The sequence below is a fragment of the Peromyscus eremicus genome, chromosome 7, assembly GCF_949786415.1.
Source record: "Peromyscus eremicus chromosome 7, PerEre_H2_v1, whole genome shotgun sequence".
Classification (NCBI taxonomy): Eukaryota; Metazoa; Chordata; class Mammalia; order Rodentia; family Cricetidae; genus Peromyscus; species Peromyscus eremicus.
The window spans coordinates 65,404,332-65,426,233 of NC_081422.1; the positions used below are offsets into that span (position 1 = coordinate 65,404,332).

Here is a 21,902-nt window from a genome sequence, read left to right on the forward strand (position 1 = left end):
AGTCTTGATAAAGGTGTGGCCCACCACCCTTGACCCATCATTGTCTGGCTTCAGTCTCATCCTATAAGGTGGTCTGACACGTTGTAAATCTCTGTCTTGGAGACAAGTTCACCCTTCTGGTTGGTGCCTCTCCCTTCTCCCAACATGAGAATTCTAGGGGGGTGGGGATGGCATTCCTATTTCTTGGGGTCCATTGCTTCAATGATCTAATGGATGCAGAGACACAAATGCCTCTTTGGAACATCTTCATTTCTGCCAGGCTAATTACACCTTGGAATGTTGTTTTTCAAAGTGTCTTTTGGGGACTCACAACATTAGCATCGCTCAGACACTTGTCAGATGTGCAGGCTCTTGGAGTCCATCTCAGATCTGATGGGAAAGCTCCCTGGCTGCGTCGGGCTCCCTAGGCGATTCATACGCATGGTGAAGTTTGAGAAGTACCGCCTTGAGAGCAACATCTGAAGCTGGGGGAAGCTTCAAGCTCCCATAAAGGTAGCGAACGGTGTGGTAATGAACAGACAAACAACACACACTAGGAGAGCATCCTTCTTCCAGCTCTTGTTCATCCGGAAGTGGTTTCCTGGCTCCATAGAAACCCAAAGGACTCAGAATCACGTCTGTAAGATCTACAGCAGGAACACAGGCAGCTGCTCATATGCCCCTTGTGTGTTTACAGAGGCTTGTGGCCTGGATAGATCCCTCCCTTTCAGTCACTGGCCTTAGCTCAAGTGTAAGGTTCAGAAACGGGCCCAGGTGACTTGAGAGAACTCTGGTTCCATGTGGGAGAGTAAGACCAGACAGACCTATGCTGCATCTTCTGCGCCTCTAGGGTGTTTCCATGGCTAGCATGGGTATGGAATTTACCAATGAAATAACATGAAACCCACTTGCTTTTAAAAGTATATGTTGCCTCTCATCCTTTGATGAGGCAAGTATTCCATAGTTATTTGCCTCTAGTTTACTGTACACTGAGCCTGCAAGTCTTGAGGGTTAAGATAGGCCCTACTCTGGAGTGCTTCCATCCGGGAAAAGATTCACAAGGCAGAGAATGAAAGAGCAAGGATCCAGGTGCCATGGAAGGCTGTGGGCATCACATTTGTGTGCCACTGTGGGCAGCAAGCACTCACATGGGTGCCAAGCACACCAGAGAGACTCAAGAGGTGACAGGAATCCTGACCGGATCCTGTTAGGAAAATGCACAGAGAAGATTCTTGAACGGAGAAATTTGAGTGTGGACTAGATACTGGATAATATAAAATCATCAGGTAAAGTGTTTGCCCCCCCCCCCAAGTTTGAGGACCAGAGTTTGGAACCCCAGGACCCATGTAAAAACTGGAAATGACAACTCACTTGTAATCCCAATAGAGGCTAGGCCAAGGAAATCCTTAGAGCAAACTGGCTGAGTGGACTAGTCAAGTGAACTCTGGATTCAGCGAGAAGAACCTTGTGGTGATATATTGTGTACCCTAATAAACCTTGTGGTGATATATTGTGTACCCTAATAAACCTTGTGGTGATATATTGTGTACCCTAATAAACTTGCCTGAGGATCAGAGGACAGAGCCAGCCACTAGATTAGACACAGAGGTCAGGCAGTGGTGGCACACACCCTTAATCCTATCACTCGGGAGGCAGAGATCCGATCCGTTTGGATCTCAGTGAGTTCAAGGCCACACTGGGCTATGTGAGATTGATCTAATATAGGAGAGTAAACAGAGCCAGGTGGTGGTGGCACACACCTTTAATCCCAGCACTTGAGATCTCATGCCTTTGCTTGGGAAGCACACATGCCTTTAATCCCAAGAAGTGATATGGCAGGGCAGAGAAAGGTATATAAAGTGTGCAGAAACAGGAACTCACTCTCTTTAGGCTGAGGATTCCATAGAGGTAAGAGCTAGTGGCTCACTGTTCTGCTTCTCTGATCTTCCAGCTTTCACCCTGATATCTGGCTCTGGGTTTTTTTTTTTATTAAAAGACCATCTAGGATTTGAACAACATCCCAGCCATGTGGCAAAACATAGATTAATAGAAATGGGTTAATTTCATCTGGAGCAGGAAGAGCATCTTGGGCAAGCTGCTGGTGCAATGTACAGTTATTTGTCTATAAATGGAGTTGTTTATGGCAATTTAATACTATTTTCTTTGTAAAGTAAATAAATGCTTATATATAAAAACAAAGAAATGGATTAATTTAAGATGAAAGTGCTAGCCAGCGAGAAGCCTGCCATAGGCCATACAGCTGGTAATTAATATAAGCCTCTGAGTGATTACTTTATAAGCAGCTGTGGGACCTCAGGGCTGGGCAGGACACAGGAAAACTTCCTGCTACAGAACCTACCTCAATATGTAAGGTGGAGAATAATCTAGAAGACACTTGATATTAATGTTGAGCCTATACATGTATTTGCAATCATGTGCACAGTGCGTACACATGCATGCAAACAGGTATACTCATGTGCACACCATACCAGCATACATACTTAAAAAAATTCAAATATCGTGATGTCTACAACTTTGAGGTGGGGCGTGTGTGTGTGTGTGTGTGTGTCTGTCTGTCTGTCTGTCTGTCCCTATGTCAGTTTCCTGCTCCTCTCAGTTGGTTTTACAAGTTATACACACACACACACACACACACACACACACCCCAATAGGGAGAGAGAAAGCAAATACAAGGACATATTAACAATTACTGAACTGTCTGCAGGGGATATGCTAATTCAACATCCTTTAAACTTCTTTATCTATTTCAACACTTTTGTAATAAAAGGTGGGAAGCACCTTGGGGGCGGCACATGAATCAAGCGAGTTCCACGGTGCAGACTACTTGGTAAACACACTTGCGAATGTTTGTTTCACGACCATCAAGAAAGAACTGCGAAGTGTTTCACCTTATTTCAGCCTCAGAACAGCCCAGGGGGGTCTCACTGGTCACCCCATCATGAATGAACATGAGGTCCAAGGACTTAGAAGAGGTTGGCCCATAGCCCCCTGGGTAAGCTGGCAGAGCTGGGACTCAAGCCCAGGTCTGTAGACCCCACACCTCGTTCTTTTGGGCTTTCCAGGATCTTCTTCAGGAATCTACATTTTATTTCTTTTTATTATGCCTCTGTGTGTGTGTATGTAAGCATGTATATGCATGTGAGCATGTGTAGGTGTGAGCATGTGAGCATGTGCATGTGTGTGAGCATGTGTATGCATGGGAGCATGTGTAGGTGTGTGCATGTGGAGGCAGGAGGACAACCTTGGTTGTCACCCCTCAGAAACACTGTCTACCTCCTTTGAGACTAGTTCTTTCATGGGCACGGTGCTTGGTAACTAGGTTAGGCTTGCTGGCCCTGGAGTCTCCCAGATGTGCGTGTGTCTTCCTCTCCAGCTCGGAGATTACAGGTGTGCACCACGCCCCTGCCTATTTTCACATGTGTCCTGGGGGTGGAACCCATATCCTCAGGCTCATGAGGCAAGCACTTCATTGACAGAACTGTCTCCCCAGATTCTGTGTTTTATATCTGTTGAGTTGCTTGCCCCTGGCAGACCAGGAGCTCACAGCCTAGGCACAGGATCCCAGAGTGCGGGAGGGAGCCCACAGCCTAGGCACAGGATCCCAGAGTGCGGGAGGGAGCCCACAGCCTAGGCACAGGATCCCAGAGTGCGGGAGGGAGCCCACAGCCTAGGCACAGGAGCCCAGAGTGCGGGAGGGAGCCCACAGCCTAGGCACAGGAGCCCAGAGTGCGGGAGGGAGCCCACAGCCTAGGCACAGGAGCCCACAGTTTGGGAGGGAGCCCACAGCCTAGGAACTGGAGCTCACAGCCTAGGCACAGGAGCTCACAGCCTAGGCACAGGAGCTCACAGCCTAGGCACAGGAGCTCACAGCCTAGGCACAGGATCCCAGAGTGCGGGAGGGTGCCCTTCAACCCCTGCTATGTTCTTGGGCGCTGACTCTCACTGTACCCTCCTTCTGGGCTTGGCAGGAATGGGAGGAGAGGAGGCATTCCAGGGGAGGATGACAACTGGCCTTGGGCCCTGTCTCCTTGCCCGAGGCCAGGCTGGGTGAGCACAGGCAATGGCCTGTCTGCAGACAGGCTATGTGGGAGAAACAGCTCTCAAGGCACGGAGTACGTTTTTGGGTTCACGCCATGCACATCCTCAGTAGATGATGCTTCATTCAGGGTCTGTGCCAGAGGGTGAGTTTATCACTTACCCTCAGTATGAGCCAGATAGATAAGCACTCCTTCCTGGGTTCCTGCCAGGTACTGCTGGAGCTGCCAGAAGGTCTTAATCACTTTGCCGAAAGGGCTGCCGCTGACCACCCTCCTTGAGTCCCTACTAGCTGCCAGCTGGCTCCTGTGTGCCTTAGCTGGGCTATCACTTTTCACACTGCCAGGAAAGGATCCTGGTGCAGGCCTCCTGCCCTCTTTCCAATGTCACGTACATACTGAGTCTCTTTCCTCCCCAGGCATTGTTTTAGCTCCAAGAGAAGAAAGACATATTTATGACATCCACAGCATCCCCAGTTTATGGCCCAGGACCCCGATCAGAGGGTCTGTGTTACCTGAAATGAGTCAGCACACCTCAGACTGTGAAAATTATAGATAGGTAGACAGGGTCTGTAAAGTGCTGCTTGAGGCTAAATGAGGTCATTAGTGTAGGCCCTACTCCAAAGTGACCGGTGCCCTTAGAAGACAAGACTAGGGGCTGGAGAGAAGGCTCAGGTCGCAAAGTGATTGTCAGGCAGACACAAGGACAGGGGGTGATCCCCAGGACTGACGTTAAAAAGGAAACCAGAAATATCAGTAGAAACTGGCCAGTCTATGGGGGTGTCTGACCAGCCAGCTTAGGCTACTTGGTGGGTTCCAGGCCAGTGAGAGACCTTTTCTTAGTGACAACAAAGAAGGGAGGTGGCACCTGTGGAATGATGCCTGAGATGTCCTTTGGCCTGTGCACGCATACATATTCATGAGTACCTGTGTGTCCACATGTGTGTGTACCCTCACACTCACGGGGGGTGGGGGTGGGGGGACGGAGATGGGACGTAGGACCACGGGCAGGGGAGGCAGCGAAAGTCATCAGAAAGCCCAGGAGACAACTCCAGAGAAGCTGACCCTATGGACATCTTGATCATGAAGTGTCTTGCTCCCAGAATCATGAGATAATCATTTCTGGGTGTGAGCCACCAGCCTGTGGCTCTTTGTTATGGCAGTTCTGGTAGAGAAACACTCTGAATCTTCAATAAACATGCTGGAGTCTAGCATAAGACCCGGCACATATATTGTGGATGGCTCTGTCTCTGGGTAAGTTGATAGTATCTACTGTCATCCTGAATGTGGACTTTCCTGTCACAACTGGCTATTTGGTTATCCAGGCGTGGTGGGTAGGTGGGTCCCCACCTTCCCTTCCTGAGAGGGTTCTTGGAGTTTTCCCTGCTTGGGCAGCTCCCTTCCTGATTATGATGGTTAATATTACCTATCAACTCCTTACCTGTCTATGATGAGGGGTTATCATGATAAGGCTAATTGAGATGTTAAGACACACACCACTGGCATCATTCCTTGGCCTGGGATCTTGGTTGTATAAAAAGGAAAATGTGAGCAAGTTCAAGCACTCATAGGTCTCTCCTTCTTGGCTGTAGACACAATGTCACCAGCTGCTGTGGTCACAATGTGGTCAAGCTCCTGCTGCCATGACTTCCCCTCACAATGCTCACAATGCGCTGTAACCTTGAGCTGTGACCCCAGATAAACCCTCTCTCCTTTGAGGTGCTCGTCGGTATTTTATCACACATCGTGTAAAGTAACTAAGACACTGGTTACTCGTTAATCTGGTGGTGCCCCTCTGTGTGACATGATGGTGGTGGCAGGAATTACTTCATTATGGGACAGTTGTGAGGGTTGTACCACTGACAAGAAGGCTCTTCTCAGAGCAGGTGTCCCTGTGTTATGTGGATAATACTAAGCCACAGAGACCATGAGGACCCAGCTCAGTTCATAGAACTGAACCTAGAGGACTCTTGGGTGGCACCCTCTAGAGAGATCTTTGGCTACCCTAACACCGGCCTACAATGTCCAGCCTTGACTCAGGTCTGCTCCTTCCTCTGGAATTAGTGCTCACGCCTTGTTCTGACTTGACTTCAGGGAGCTACAGGCGAGGATGGAGTTTTGAGGGAGGACTGGGCCTCTGTTTGTGGATGGCTTTGCTCCTGGGCCATTGAGGTTGTTTCTACTTGTCACCCCTAAGTGGCTCAGCTGAACATTAGGGGGTCAGAACATGTCCTAGGATCTTTGGCACTGACATATACAGTAGGATGGGTGAGCTGAAGGTGAAGGTGTTCTCACAGGGACCCCAGGAGACACCTCCTGTCCGGTCTCCTTTCAGGAAAGTCCACACTGAAGCAGAATCAGATAGGCAATTCTAGGCTTACTGGAAGGTTGAGTCAGACAGGTCTGACTGTGATGAGTGACTTGGCCACTCATTAGCTGAGTTATTCACAGCAGATAACTTCATGACTCTGAGCTACCACGTTCCATTTGTAGAACAGGGTCAATCATACCTATTTCACAGTGTGGTTCCATATATTAGGGGAAACGAATAGGCACAGCCTTTGGGACACTGAGAAGTTCTTAAAAATAGTAGCTGCCAGGGCTGGAGAGATGGCTCAGCAGTAAAGAGCACTGGCTGCCCTTCCAGAGGTCCTGAGTTCAATTCCTAGTACCCCGTTGCAGCTAATAACCATTTCTAACTCCAGTTCCAGGCTGTTGGATGCCCTCTTCTGACTTCTGTGGGTACTGCATGCATGTGCACAAACAGGCAAAACAAGTATACACATGAACTAAAAATAAACGAATCTAAAAAAGAACAGCACTGTCATTTTACACATCTTGGCTCTACTTCATTAAAGCAATATAAGAGCCCCTTCCCCAAAAGCATCAAATCTGAATTTTCCTCATTCGCACTCGATCAAAAACTGATGCGTGTCTAGTCCAGAGAGTATTGACAAAGACATGGTGTAATGGTCATTGAATGCTTGTACAGTTCATACAGAACCATGCCTTTGTCCCCCGAGTCTGGGAATCTGAAGCCCTCAGGCAGTTGAGTCATGCAGGGTTAAGTCAGGGCACAAGGTCATATTAGACACAGAACTCCCTTTCCAAGCTCCCCTTTCCCAGTCACATAAAGTAGTGAACCAGTGGAGGTGAGCACTGGGGGTCTCCTGGCACCATGACAACCACTGGGGAGGTGAGCACTGGGGGTCTCTTGGCACCACTGAATTACCGGAGGACACTTCGGATGTCAGTGCAGAGGGGAACTGCTCATTTCTCAAGAACATTAGAGGTGAAGGGAGTGCCACGGGCTGTGCAGTGAGTAAAGAGGTACTAAGAGGCTTCAGAGACGTCACCTGGAGTCCTTTATGTGAGAGAACATAAAACCAACAACAAAAATATCCACTTCACCTGCAGCCAGACCCCAAGACTCCAGCTGAGCACAGACAACATCCACAGAGTATAACCAGGTATGGAAGGATCCTCCATCTCTGTCTGACAGAGGTGGGGGTCTGTGGAGGCCACAATTGTTATGAAACCATCCCCTCCTCTGACTGTAGGAATGTGTGATGAGTATTCCTCTATCAGCCTCGGCTCAAGACTTGAGGACGTGGCTCGGTGGTAGAGGGTTGACCAGCAAGCCCAATGCCCCGAGTTCTGTCCTTCAGACTGCAAACCTCAATTCAGCTTCCTTTTCATCTTCCCACCTCACCTGTGAGATCATGCTTGACTCAGTGTAATAATTAGTCAGGGATGATTACCTGGCCTTACATTTGCTTTCTCTTCTGATGGACTCCAGAATTTCTCCGCTTACCAGGCCTTCGGTAGACTCGTCAACACAAGTCCAGTTCTAAGCAGCCTCAACTCCCCCCACGAGGGAGGGTTTCTCCACGGGTCCCCTTTTCTTGCTGCAGTAAGCCAAAGAAACCTCCCTTGCACGTGATATCAGTTGCATTCCAAAGGCCTTAGTTGGTGTGATGGTTAAGACTGTCAACTTGACAGGGCCTAGAATCACCTAGACAAACCCCTGGGCGTGGCTGTAAGGGAGTTTTAGACTAGGTTAATTGAGATGGAAATACCTACCCTAAATGTGGGCAGCCCATCCCATAGCCTTGGGTCCCAGACTGAATAAAAAAAGCAATCAAGCTGGGCACCAGTGGTCATCTCTCTCCTTCCTGACTGGATCCATGGCCACTAGCTGCCTTGTGCTCTTTTTAACCATGTCGTCCCTGGCACATGGGCTGTAAAACTATGAGCCAAAAACAAACCCTCTTTCCTTCAGTTCATTTTGGTCAGGTATTCTTGTCACAGCAATGAGCGAAGGTATTTGTGCCTGTCTAATATTGTTTACAGGGTTACAGGGAGAACTTGGTGGGCTCATGCAGGGTTGGAGTGAACATTTCAATATAAAATTACTACTGGTCAGTAGGCTAGTACAGTATGAAATTTGCACCTGGTTCTCTTTTCCCAGTAAAGGGATTTTTAAGATGGAAGATTCCTATGTAATCCTGGTTTAGTTTCATGGGAATCCCTCCCGTGACTTAGTGTTTGGAATAGGGATGAACAAGAATACTTCAGAGATCGGCCCAAAGCTGGGGCTTGCCTTGAAGGAAGAGCCAAATGTGTGTGTGAGGGCCCAGTGAGGTTGAAAAAAACTGGTGAGTACAGGACCCTGCCCTTGCCCTTGCCTGCTGATATCAATGCTCTCCAGAAGAGAGTAGCCAGGGTTTCAGCCAGGCTGGGAGATAAGTCTTTCCAGGCAGCCTGAGAAGGCAGCTAGGTCCCCCACGCCCTTCTCAAATGCCAGTCTGCACCTGGGCAGTACAGCCTCCAGGGTCAGGGTCAAGGTCTTGAGGGTGGGCTTGGAGGTCCTTGCTTCTGCTCACTTCTTTTGCTATGTCTTACTCTGGGCCATACCTAAGTCTCACAGATTCTCAATTTCATGTTCCTTTTTTTCAACCCTTGAAGTCAAGACTGGTTCATACTTTTTCCTTATAATATTCTTCGCTTCTTTCCCTTCCAGATTTGAATCAGAGGCTGGAGAGAGGGCTCAGTGGTTAAGAGCACTGGCTGCTCTTCCAGAGGACCTGGTTCAGTTCCCAGCTCCTATCTGTCTGCAGCTCTAGTTCCAGAGGATCTGATGCCCTCTTCTGGCCTTCTTGGGCACTGCATGAAACATGGCATGCAGACAGGCAAATAAATACTCAAAACACATAAAAACAAAAACAAACCCCTCATAAACCAAGTACTTCTCCTCTGAAATGCCTTTTGGTTGACCATTCTTGCCTCAGAACTCTCAGCACAACATAATTTTGTACACTTGCTACATTGAATTGAAACAGTTACATACATACTCCTCCAAGGGGCTGGACTCTGTGAGACTGAGGCTTTGTAAGGAAATGGTGATTTTGTCCTGACCTCGGGGCTTGGGACACAGTGGGTGGTCAATAAAAGCTGCCACTGGATGTTGTTGATTTTATGTTTCAATATAAATCAGTAGATTTTTTTTCTTTCATTATGTCGGTTCCTCTTAGAACTAGGGAGTTGGGACATCTGACATCAGAAAGTTTTGCGTCATTATGGGCAGGGCAGTCCTTCTCATCTGAGAGCTCACAGATCCTGCCCAGCGCATGTGAAAAGAATGTCCTCCAGCACATTCTCACGGGTGGCAAGGAGCGGCTCACAACTGCTGTGATGACAATCTGTCTATCCATCACCAATGAGTCTCAGCCTGGAAGCTCCTCCTCAAGAAATATGTTCTTTCCAGCTTGGAGATGTTTTATTTTAGAAGAACACATTTTCATGAGTACCTTGGATTTAATGTAGATTTGGAAAATTGGGCCCACCAGTATTCTTTTATGGAGGCATTAGGGGAACTCTTAAGGCCCACCATTCTATGAGGATTTATATGTAGTTGGTGATTTCTGGGTGAAGGAGAGACATTTTCTTCAGTGATATAGCCACTGGCAAATTGACCATGATCCTGCAAGTGACTTCTCATCCATGCTGCTATAAGCAACCTAATGAGACTCATTGGAGTGAACACACAAACACACACACACACACACACACACACACACACACACACGGAAGGAGAAGTTGGGAAGATGAGGATCAGCAAGGGCGGAAGAAAGACAAGAAAAGGGAAAATGTAATGATGGTGAAATACGATCAAAATACATTATACACATGCATAAAATGTCATAAAGAAACCCATTATAGATAAAAATTACGTCACAGCTACTGGTGAAGGAGGTCAGTAGGCAGAAGTAATAATACTGATTCCCAGCTTTTTAGTCTGGAGTTAGAGATGAAGCCAGATTTGCCTTGGGGGTTCATGAGGAAAAGTTCATCTTGGAAGGCAGGAGGCAGAGGCAGATGGTTGGCTCCTCCATTGGCTGTTCGGGGTTTTCTAGTGGGTCTCTGTGGCGGCCTCTACTTGTGATGGCTAGTTTTTAACTGTCAAATTGACACAACTTAGAATCACCAAGAAAGAGACTCTTGGTTGAGAAATTGTCTCGATCAGGTTGGCCTGTGGGCATGTCTGTGGAGATTGCCTGATGGTTCACTGATGTGGGAAGACCCATCCCACTGTGGGTGGCACCATTTCTTAGGCAGAAGGCCCTGAACCGTGTAAGAGTAGAGAAAGCAAGCAGATGAGCAAGCAGCATGAATGCATTCAGTTCTTTGTGCTCTTGACTACGGGATCATGTGATCAGCTGTGTGGGGCCCCTCCCATTGTAACATCGCTGTTCTGGTGGACTGTAACTATAATTGTACGCTTCCCTACGCTGCTTTTTGTCAGGATATTTGATCATAGCAACAGAAAAGGGACCGGGACAGCATGCTAGCAGCATCACATCTTCAACGCCTTCAAAATGCCAATTTCCAGCGATACCCCAGGCCTACTGAGTTCAGAGCTCGGTAGAGGACCAGGAATCTTAATTTTATTATTTTATTTTATTCTTTTTGAAAAATTATTCATTTATTGTGTGTGTGCGCATGCGCGTACACGTGCCACGTAAATTGGAGTCTCCAAGGAGGCTGGAAGAGGATATCAATCTCCTAGAGCTGGAGTTACAGGCTGTTGTGAGTCATACAGTGTGGGTGCTGGGAACTGAACTCAGGTCTTTGAGAGAGCAGCAAGTACTCCCAGCCTCTGCTCCATGTCTCCAGTGCCCAGGAATCTTACTTAACAAATCCTCCAGGTGTTTCCAGAGTCCCACTGCTCTGGCCAAACCCTTTATTCCACCGTGGTGAAGCTGATATACTTTTATTCAGATCATTAAAGCAACTATACTATATATTACATAAAATTTGGAAGAGATAAAAATTCAGATATAAACTCAACAACAGTGCATTTTTCTTCCAATATTTTCTTCCCTTCCAATCCTTCAAATAAATATAGTTTCACACAATTGTAATTACAAGGCAAATTCATTCAAGCACACTGCCCTTTTCTCACCTAATGTTGGAACATAAGTACGGCTTGTGCTGTCATGGACATGTTTTCCTAAACCCACACCACTCTATTGGGTAGCAGAGTGCAGATCCCCAAAGTGAGCTGATGTGTGTGGATGTGAAGATGGGAGTATAGAGGTGAAAATGTGTGCAAAGAGGCCACCCCTTCCTCGCATTGAGTCTCTTGCCCTCCCCCCAACCCTAGCCCCAGTGGGAAAAATAAAAACTGTGTTTCTGGAAGTAGAATTATTAACAGAGGATAGTAGAGCAAACTAAAAGCTTTGCCTTTTCAGAGACCAAGGAGACATCACTGCGCTCCCTAGTGGCAATGCCTGAGAACTGCACCTTCTCCGGAGCAGCCCTGCATGTACTCTAGGATCCTTTAGTCTGCCTATCAATGTCTTGCCCCACGCAAGACTGGATCTCCCACTGAGGCTGAAGGCCAGCTATGGTGACTGTGGCCTCTTGACAGGAGTCTGGATATCTTGCCCACCCCTGGCTAACCCGATTCCCCTGGCAGGCTGGAGCCCAGTTCTTCACTGAGAAGGCTCCACTCTTGAACAGACACTCCCCTTGGAGCCAGGGCTCAGCCACCTTCCAGGCAGCGAGAGCTGCTGGCTCCTTTGCCCTGTGTGGACTCCATTGGTGTGGTGTCAGAAATATGATCTTGGAGGATGTATTTGGGACTGCTCTGCTCTGTCTGCGGACCAGGTCTAAATCAGGGCAGCCTGTCTTCCTGCTGAGTCGCCTGTGAGTACCCGGCATGGCAGCTGGTGTGTTAAATAGGGCAGAGGGAGGGGAGACCATAGCGGGAATCTAGATACCCAATTTTGGCTTTTTGGCTGGGCGCTCTCTGGGTGATTTGTGTTTTTAGGTCAGTTTGCAGGCCCAAGGCCTTCAGCGGCACGGCAGTTGCTCCCTGTGCAGTGTGCTAGGTCCCCGTGGGAGCCAGGCAGGGTGAAAGTCACATGTCTGTCCTCTGATCCGTGGCTTGTCCTATCTAGGTGGCATCCATCAGGAGGGTTCTGGACCCACTGGGCTGCGTGCAGGGCCAGGGCGTTTGCCGGTGGGTAGGAGAGTCTCTTGAAGAGGAAGGGGGATTTCTGTAGAATGCTGGGGGCTGGTCCGCAGCTGCTGTGGAACCGTGGGTGTGTTCATCTGGGGGTGTGCATTGCATTTCTGCCTACCTCCTCTAATAGTGGTTACGAGAGGGGAATTAGCAGTTCTTGCGGCAGAATCGGAGGCTGGCTGGGCCTGCGAAGATGAGTGGAGGGGACGGAACTGTCAGTGAAGATCCCTCTTTCCTAGTGACCCTCTTGTCAGGACAAGCCCAAGGCTAACCTACCTTCTCTCCAGTTGGGGATCGAACCCAATCATATGCTGGATAACCTCTGAGATGCCTCCCAGTCTAAGCTAATGGTAGGTAATCAGCCAGCCAGCCTGCCTGCCTCCCTTCCTCCCCTCTCCCCTCCCTTCTTCTCCCCTCCCCCCTTCCCTTCCTCCCTTCCTTTTTTTATTCTTAGGTATTAAAAATCTCACTTCTGCCCCAAAGAGCACACCATGGCTTTAAAACTCCATATTTTCAAACAAACTTCCAACCTCTGGTAAGATACATTGTAGGCGTGACAGTTGCCGAAGTCTCAAGGGGGTTGGAACTTCCAGATCAAAGCTGGAATGGTACCCACTACAGTAGACTTCTCACAGAATGAGTCAATATGTTAGATATTCCATCCTATTTTTCTGCCCTGCTATTTCATGTCAAATTTCCTTACACTTATTTTTAAAAGAAGTAAGATAAATTGGTTTTGAACTTTCTTTTTGAGGTCATAGGTCCCTTTCACAATTTACCAAGCGGTAACCTTTACCAATAGGCAGAGAACCTCTATCCCCTGCTCACAACACAAGCTGCACCCAGCCTTGGTGTTATCTCAGGAGGGGTTGGGAGTCTGAAACCCACCACCTGGGCTGAATAAAGATCCCTAGTGTTGAGCTATGAGCATCTCAGGGTCGATAATAAACCATTTATTTCAGAATCCCATCATCACTACCAACCCCCAAACGTTCTGAAACTTTTGGTTGTAGGATTTGAATTTAAGGTGGACTTAGCAGTTGCTGGTGGCCGGCCACTGGTGGTTGATTCCAGTCCGTTGCTGTTTAACTAGCCCCGTGTATGTGCTCACACATGATCTCTCTCTCCTCTCTTCTCCTTTTCCTCTATCTCTATTTCTTCCTCCATTTCCTTTTCCTCCTCATCTTCCTCCGTCTTCTCGTCTCCTCCTCCATCACCATCTCCTCTGTTTCCCCACCTCCTCCATCTTCACCTCTATCTCCGTCTCTCCCTCCTCCTCCCTAGATAATTTACTCTCAGAAGATATTCAGGCTTGAAAGACACATGCACATTATCAGCTCCGAACCTGTGCCTCTGCATGAGGTACGCCTGCTTTCTTTTCCCCCAATGCCAGCCTGCAAGACCCCACTGAAACCCCTCCGGGTGCCTGCTTTGCAGGGGTGGCTGGGAATGAGCTCTTCCACACTCATTTCTGTCCAGTGGGACTCATTGTATGCCATGCTGTGATGGAGAAAAAACATACGCCCATGTCTGATCACCTTCATTACACTTAGTGGGCTGCCTCATGCATTAAACTTGACACATAGATAGATCATTTCGATTCCCTTCTGTCCGTAATATAAAAAATATTTTCAGTAATATTTGTGCAAAAGTAGTAATTATTTTCTCAACTCATTCTTCAGTTTTAAAGCAATGGACAGGTTTTTTTTGTAAAGATTAAATTTTAACTTTAAGATATTCAAATATAATAAAAGTACTCTGGTATGAACTCAAATTTTTACTTGCCAAGCAAATTCTTAAACTTTATAGTTCAATGTCTGTTTTATTTGTAAATTTTAAACACAAACAAACAAAAAATCCTAGTGGATGGGTATCACATAAGGAAACAGAATTGGAGCAATGTGAACCCTGCAGTTTTATCCTTCTAATCTCTAGCCTGTCACTTTTATTTTCAGCTTCCTGTTTAAATGTTGGGATGGGTATTAAGAACCAAGAAGGTTGGAGATTCAAAATGTGCCTGAGAGAGACAGAAGGATTTGGAGGCACTACACGCTCACGTGGAGCACAACCACTTGTTTCTGAGCTCCAAGACTACGTAAGTAGACTGTGCGTGAGTGTGGGTGTGTATGGAACATGTAGGGGTCAGGGGACAATCTCAGGCGCTGGGCCTCAGCTTTCTACCTCGCTTGAGACAGGATCTTGTTGTTCACCATTGCGTATGCCACGTTAATTAACTTCTGTTGAGTTTTCTGTCTCCGCCTCCCATCTCCCTGTAGGAGCGGTGAGATGACAGATGTGTGCTACCATGTCTGGCTTGACATGGAGATTTGAACTTAGTCCTCATGGTTAGTGTGACAAGCACTTTACCCACCGAGCCTGAAGTTTCCTGTTGACATCAGTTCGTTGACCTCAGTCTTGTGGGTCCCCTCCTGTGATGCACTGTTTGGGACCCTTCTGTGCACTACAGGGTGATGGTGGCAGCCCTGGCCTCTGCCCGCTGGGAGGTGGAGAAGTGCTCTCTCTATGGTGTACAATGAAAAATGCTTCCCGACACTGCTGGATGTACCCAGGAGGGCAAAGTCACCCCACTGAGAGCCATTTGCTGGAGAGCTCCACCGTGGGATGCTGGTGGCCCTGCAGTTTCCCCAGAAGGACATTGTACCGGTCTACACTGACAGATGGGTTTCCATACTGCAGAAGAAATTCTGCTTTCCTGGGACCAGAGGCCTCCTGACTCTCGCCCTCTGTCCTGAGGTCACCCACTGCTAAGAAGCGCTACTTCCCTCAGCCTCTGGATAAACCAGGACCCAGAAAAACAGCAGGATGAGGAGACTGTTGAGAAAAATCCAGATAGTGCCAAGACATGGGGGGGGGGGTTAGGAGGGGTGGGAAAGAACAGCAACATCAGCCTGTACCTGACAGCAGGATGGGTGACTGAAGTCTGGTGTAGTTACACAATGACGCCAGCAAAGAGAATGAATGAACTATCCATGTGGAAGTGTACGGATGGCCCTCAACTCCAAAGGAAAGAAGGCTGGCATGAGAGAGCTCAAGGGATTTCTCATAAAGGAAAAAGTTCCCAACAGGCAATGTGACGCGTTAAGGCTTAAGGGGTTCTCAAGGGAAGGTTTGGGGGTGTGAGTTCAGTTTGTGGACATTTTTTTGAGGACTTATGATATAGGCTCTTTCTTCCCTCTCTCCCTCTCTCATCCCACTTTTGTGAGATAGGGTCCCACTCTAAAGCTTAAGTTGGCCCCAAACTCACAGCAATCCTCCTGCTTCAGCTTCCCCAATGCTGCAGCTACAGGTATGACGTCCTGCTATATACGTTTTTTCTCTCTATATTTTATTATATAACTATGTGATATACATTTCAGTAAAAACCAAATACAATATTCTTGGCCAAGAGGCAGAGAAAACCTGACTCACTGTGAACCCAGGGAATAAAGATGGACATCATGATCAGGAGGGGCCTTCCTGGCCACGTGTGATTTTTGCATTTCAAATTCTTTCCCCTCCTCAGCTCTCCCTCTCCACATCCAGACTCAGCTTCGGGGTTTGGATTAAAGAACAACTCCTCCATAATATTCTGTCAACTTCCATCCACTGTAGATTAGACCTGAGCTAATCTCTGCTCATCACAGTCTGACTGAACACCCTGGCTTCCGTTACGTCTGCGACCACACTGGAGTTACAAAGCGATCTGAGTAATTGTCAGGCATCTTTCTGAGAAGATTATGTTCATCCCTGGCCCTCCACCAACTCGCATATTTCCTAATACCCAGTAAATCTCAAAACACGTTGTTAACTGAATAGATGGGTGGTTAACACTCCTTTCCTTCTCTTGTCTAACTTCTGTCTCCAGACTCATTTTATGTAGGTTTTTATCTCATATAGAACATTCTTCCTGAAAAGTGGAAACAGAATTGCTTCTGTTTTGGTCCCTAGTCTTCTCCCTTTGTCTGTCTGTCCCTCTGTCTGTCTGTCTGTCTCTTTTTCTACAAAGAGGGAGCAAGAGATTGATAAAACTATCAGTACATTCTATAATTCTCCCGCTGCCTTCACAAGAATTTAGCTGGTCTCACATCTTCAGGCTGACTATGGTGAGCAGTTTCATGTGCTCTGTGGGTCCAGATTTATTCTCCCTTTTGATAGATGTAGTGAACAGCAAGAAAGTGACATTCAGTGCTGTTGCTACAAACTGATCTGACCTACTCATACTTTAATATTTTAATTCAAGTATAGAAGTCAATAAAAAATACAAAGCAAAAAAATCATCAGAATTTTTACATGAATGAATCTAAATTATGATATGAGGGATACTTTTAGACAGGGCATTAAGAATAAGATGATCTAAGCAAACTACTAGCATTATATGTGGCACACAAAATGATCAGTAAGAGGAAGTAATTAATATGAAATTAATAACTGATATAGGATATGAAATAATAAATTCAAAAGAACAGTCATTTTTTTTCATAAGGGGAAAAACTTTCTGGAATTTTCAGGTACACACCCTATTAGTAAACCATTGATTCTCAAAAATTTTTGATATCTCTGCAAGCATAGGATTTTTTTAAAAGGTGTGTGTGTGTGTGTGTGTGTGTGCATGCGCTGGCTAGTTTTGTCAACTTGACACAGGATAGAGTCATTTTGGAAGAGGGAACTAAAGCTGAGAAAATGCCACCACCAGACGGGCCTGCGGGCAAGCCTTGGGTGTGTTTTCTTGATTGACAATTGATGTGGGAGAGCCCCGCTCACTGTGGATGGTGCCTCTCCTGGGCTGGTGGTCCTAGGTGATGTTAGAGAACAGGCTGTAAGCCAAGGAGAGCAAGTCATTAAGCACTGTTCCTCCCAAGCCTCTGCTTCAGTTCCTGCCTCCAGGATCCTGCCCTGACTTCCCTTCATGATGGGCTATGATTGGGACATGTAAGCTGAAATAAGCCCTTTCCTCTACAAGTTACTTTTGGTCATGGTGTTTATCACAACAATAAAAACCCTAACTAAGACCGTATGGCCAGAGTCTGTGGAGGCCAGAAGAGTGTCAGATCCCCTGGAGTTACAGGGAGCTGTGAATGAGCTACCTGATGTGGATGCTGGGAGCTGAACGTGGGTCTTCCAGAAGAGCAGCAAGGACCCTTAACCACTGAGCCATCTTTCCAGTCTCAAGCATAGCCTTTGAGGAAAGAAAAGTCTAAGACTGGTGGATGTAGAGGCTCAAGTCTGTTACTTCAGTGCTCAGAAGGACCTCAAGGCTGAGGCCAGCTTGGGCTACATAGATGCTGTCTCCAAATCAATCCACCCACCCACCCATCCATCCATCCATCCATCCATCCATCCATCCATCCATCCATCCATCTAAATTAAAAGCAATTTGGGTCTCTACCACCAGATCTTGATGACAACTGGTACAGAAGAAAGGTTCCAAACCCTTGTCTAATTCGGTGAATTTGTTCAGTCATTTCAATCCCATAATTGGCTAGTCTAACACACCATTCAGCTAGGAAACCGACTCTATCTGCCTGATGATGGAACATGTAAGTGTATCCTTGGCCATCAGTCTAGTTTATGAAACCACAGAATAAACAGGTAGACTGCTGGTTTCTTTAGTCCAAGAAAAAAGCTTTGTTAGAAAACTAAAGACTAGGAAACATGCAATGACACCCCTTCTTTCGACCGGACTACAAATAGGACTCAGATTCCTCTCTCTTTGGAGAGAGCAAGGCGATTTCACAACCCCAGTAAGACAGAGCACACTGCGTAACGGATAGCAGATTAGAATCCAAATGAACCCTTAGGAACATCCCAAGTCTTTCAGATCATTGTCTGCTGAGGAAATCCCCCACATTGTCCACGTCACCCATGAAAGACAGTGCACTGTTAGTTGCAGGGGCTTTGACGACATCCACTTTCAGAGAGGCTTTTTGGAAATCCAGTTCCTTTTACAAAGTGAGGCACAGTGCTGGGTGCCTTGGGTGCCACTAACAGAACCACTTGGTGTGCTCGGAAGCGATTTCTATCCTCCATCGTCAATCTCTGCAATGCATTTAAGAAAGAAAAATCCACAGCTATTTCTAGAGAAAAAATAAATTCCTACCTGTTCCCAAGCCTTGTCCGCAGGCACTTGACTGGATAAAGATGCATAAAACCAGGAAGAGGGGGGCTTGGAAGGGACTTCCCATGTCTCTTGTCTCACCCTGGCGTCTGAGGTCTTCTTGCTAATGTCTAGAACTAAAGAGACCAGAATGCTTCTTGGTACTCAGTTGAGGAAGGCCCCCATTAATTATTAACCTTAAAACGTATTACCCAGTGTTTGGATACTTTCTTTGCCTCCCCCAATCCAAATCTAACAATATCTAGTACCAAAAAGATTGACCCACAGAAGCCCTTTTTATTTTGATAAATTTTGTAAATAAAACACCTCACCAGGTCTTTTTTCCTTTTGAGCCAAGCTCACAGTTCAGAATCAATCAATTGAGAGTCGGTGTGTTGTGTTTGGACATTTTATCAGATGTGGGGTAGGTGACCTCTGTATTGTTGCCTGTGTTTCCCGTTAAAGCCCCTTGAAGGAGAGGTGGTGTCACAGACGTGGTTTTTCAAGCATCAGGCTGACCCCAAAGAGGGAGAAGCATCTCCAGGAGCTCTGCTTCCTGTTGAGTTCAGCCAAGTTTCAGGCACTTGCCATGTGAGTGTGGTGAGGCAGCAAATTCTGCAGTTGAAAGGGAGAGGGACTGAAAACTGGTGAGCTCAGGTTGAGAAAGAACTGGGTGAGACGCAAAGCTCAGAGTCTTGCTGAGAGCCCTGTTGAGAGATTCCCCTAGGATAAACTCACTCACTGGGTTAATTAATGTTCAGTCGAGAGCTGAGGGCTATGGAGCAAGGTCATTCAGCAAAAGTGTGCAGGGAAGATGCTGTGATGTGCAACTCTTGCAAGATTTCTTGGCTCTCTGGTGCTGTTTAAACTTCATTATTTTGTGTGTACACACTGAACACATAAATGCCATATATTGAACATCACTGTGTACCGGGCACTACTCTTGGCTGTTGAGTAGTGGAGTGAATAAAACAGACAAGCACTCCAGTCCTTGCAGAATTTGTGTACCATGAGGGTGAGGAGAATTATATGATAGGAAGTAGACATAATAACGCAGAGATCCATGTATGAGAACTGTGCGGCTGGGAACGTAGCTCAGCTGGTGGAGGGCTTGGTTGGATCCCTAATGCAGTGGCTATGGTGGCACATGCCTATTAACCCAGCACTTGGGAGGCAGAGGTAGGAGTATCAGGAATTCAAGGTCATCTCTGGCTACACAGTGAGTTCAAAGTCAGTCTATGCTAGATGACATATTGTCTCAAAAACTAAAGTAAAAATAAATAACAGGGATAATGGAGGAGGCTGTGATTTTAAATAGAGTGGTCAGAGTGAATCTTGTTCAGAAATTGAACTTGAAACAAAGGGTTGAGGGACATGAAGGGGTCATTCTGTGGGGGGAAAAAGAGTTTCAGACAGTTAGGGCAATGGTCCTGAGGTTGGAACGTGTTTGGTGTGCTCTAAGAATACAAAGATGGCTAGTGGGCAGGGAGACTCATCATAGGTCTGTGGCTTTTACACAAAAGACTCATGATCTGTGTTGTTCTGCAGGTGAGCAAGGGTAAAGAGGCGGGCTGATTGAAGACGGCATTGTGATTGAGCCTCGGAGCCTTGATGGTGGTTGGCGCAATGGAACAATGGGGCTGGATAGGGGCTGGATAGGATTGTTTCTGGAAGTGGAGCTAGTGGATTCTTTGGATTTCTGGGAGGGAGAAGGTGGGAAAAGAGTGAAGGATGACTCCAAGGCTTTTTGTTTATACAAATAGATCAATGGGGCTGCCATCAACTGAGACGGGGGAGCTATGAGTGGAATGGGTCGTGTGTGTGGGGGTGATGAACAGTTCGGATTTGACTTTGTGGAGTCTGTGTTGGCTCTTAGACACCCAGTGGACTGTGGAAACTGTTAGCAGGCAGTTAGATAGTGTCAGGTGTTGTCTGCCAATGACTGAAAAGCTCTCTGAAGGGGCTGGGGAGACGGCTCAGCAACAAAACCGTTTGCTGTGCAAACACGAGGACTGAATTTGGTCCCCTGACTCCACATTAATTAAAAAAAATCCAGACATGAGCACGTTCTTGTAACCCCAGTGCTGGGGAGGCAGAGCGAGGCTGATCCCTGGGGCTCGGTGGCCAGCCAGCCTCACATAACTGGAAAGCTGTAGGTCCCAATGAGAGACTGTCTCAAAAAGCAAGGTGGAGAGTGATTGAGGGAGACACCTGATGCCAACATTGGCTTCCCACATGCATGTGCACATGTAGCTATGAATGGTCTTGATTCCAGTCCTAAACCCGTGTGCTCTGTGGCTGTGTTTCCTTCCTGAAACATGTAAACCATCCAGTAAGATGCATGATTCCTGAGCAAGGGCTGAGTTCCTGGGTTCCTGGATTTGGGGTTATCTCCTTCCTGATTTGCATAGTTAAGAAGGATCTGAAATTTTCATTTCTTTCACACTAAGAGTTCAGCTCCTAAAACCACTTGACCAGCCGCCTTGGGTCCCTTTCCCACTACCATGCTCTCCTCTCTTCTTTCTGGATATTGTAGCAACCATTCCCAACCCCCACCTCACTCTGCAGGTGAACTTTCCAAATACAGTGAGTCTGCCTGCCTCCGTCTCTATTCTCCACCAGCGCATTTTCCTTTTTAAGAAAGAAAGAAAGAAAGAAAAAAAGAAGGAAAGAAAGAAAGAAAGAAAGAAAGAAAGAAAGAAAGAAAGAAAAAAGAAAGGAAGGAAAGAAGGAAGGAAGGAAGGAAGGAAGGAAGGAAGGAAGGAAGGAAGGAAGGAAGGAAGGAAAGAAACCACCACTTTCTCCAGGGGAAGAAACCTCCACGGTTGTTCTAGCTTTTTTGAATTCTGTCACTTGCTCCACCCCAGATTTCTCCTCCCCCCATCTCATGCTCTGTGACACTTTCACAGCAACAAGGAGAAGGAGTGTCCTCTCTCAGCAGGCAAGAAGATCATAGTATATAATGGGCAGGAGGCTTCTAGAACCTTCCTGTTTCCGCTATCTGCTATCTGTGCAGAATGTTAAATACCATCAGTGGCGTCTATTATCTTATCTCTAAAGTGGGGATAGCATGGCCTGAGATAATAGTTTAAGATTCTCACCTACTTTCCCCTAACTTGTCCCTTCTCCCTTTCTCCCACTTAAGAGGGATAAAAAAATATAAGTCTACATGGTCTTTGTCTTCCTAAAGCATGAGCTCCCAGGGCAGGGGAGCTGTAACCAACCAAGACCAGCCAAGGGGTAA

The 21,902-nt window shown here is 46.9% G+C and overlaps 1 protein-coding gene across 3 annotated transcripts in view; it reads right to left on the bottom strand.

Moving 5' to 3' along the window:
- Lipc (lipase C, hepatic type) overlaps window positions 1-18,746 on the bottom strand; it is a 134,599-nt gene extending 115,853 nt beyond the window's left edge. For all 3 annotated transcript variants that reach the window (XM_059267001.1, XM_059267000.1, XM_059267002.1), the window contains exon 1: window positions 18,662-18,746. In XM_059267001.1, coding sequence (XP_059122984.1) covers window positions 18,662-18,746 — 85 coding nt within the window. The remainder of the gene's footprint in view (window positions 1-18,661) is intronic.
- Window positions 18,747-21,902: the final 3,156 nt, after the last annotated feature.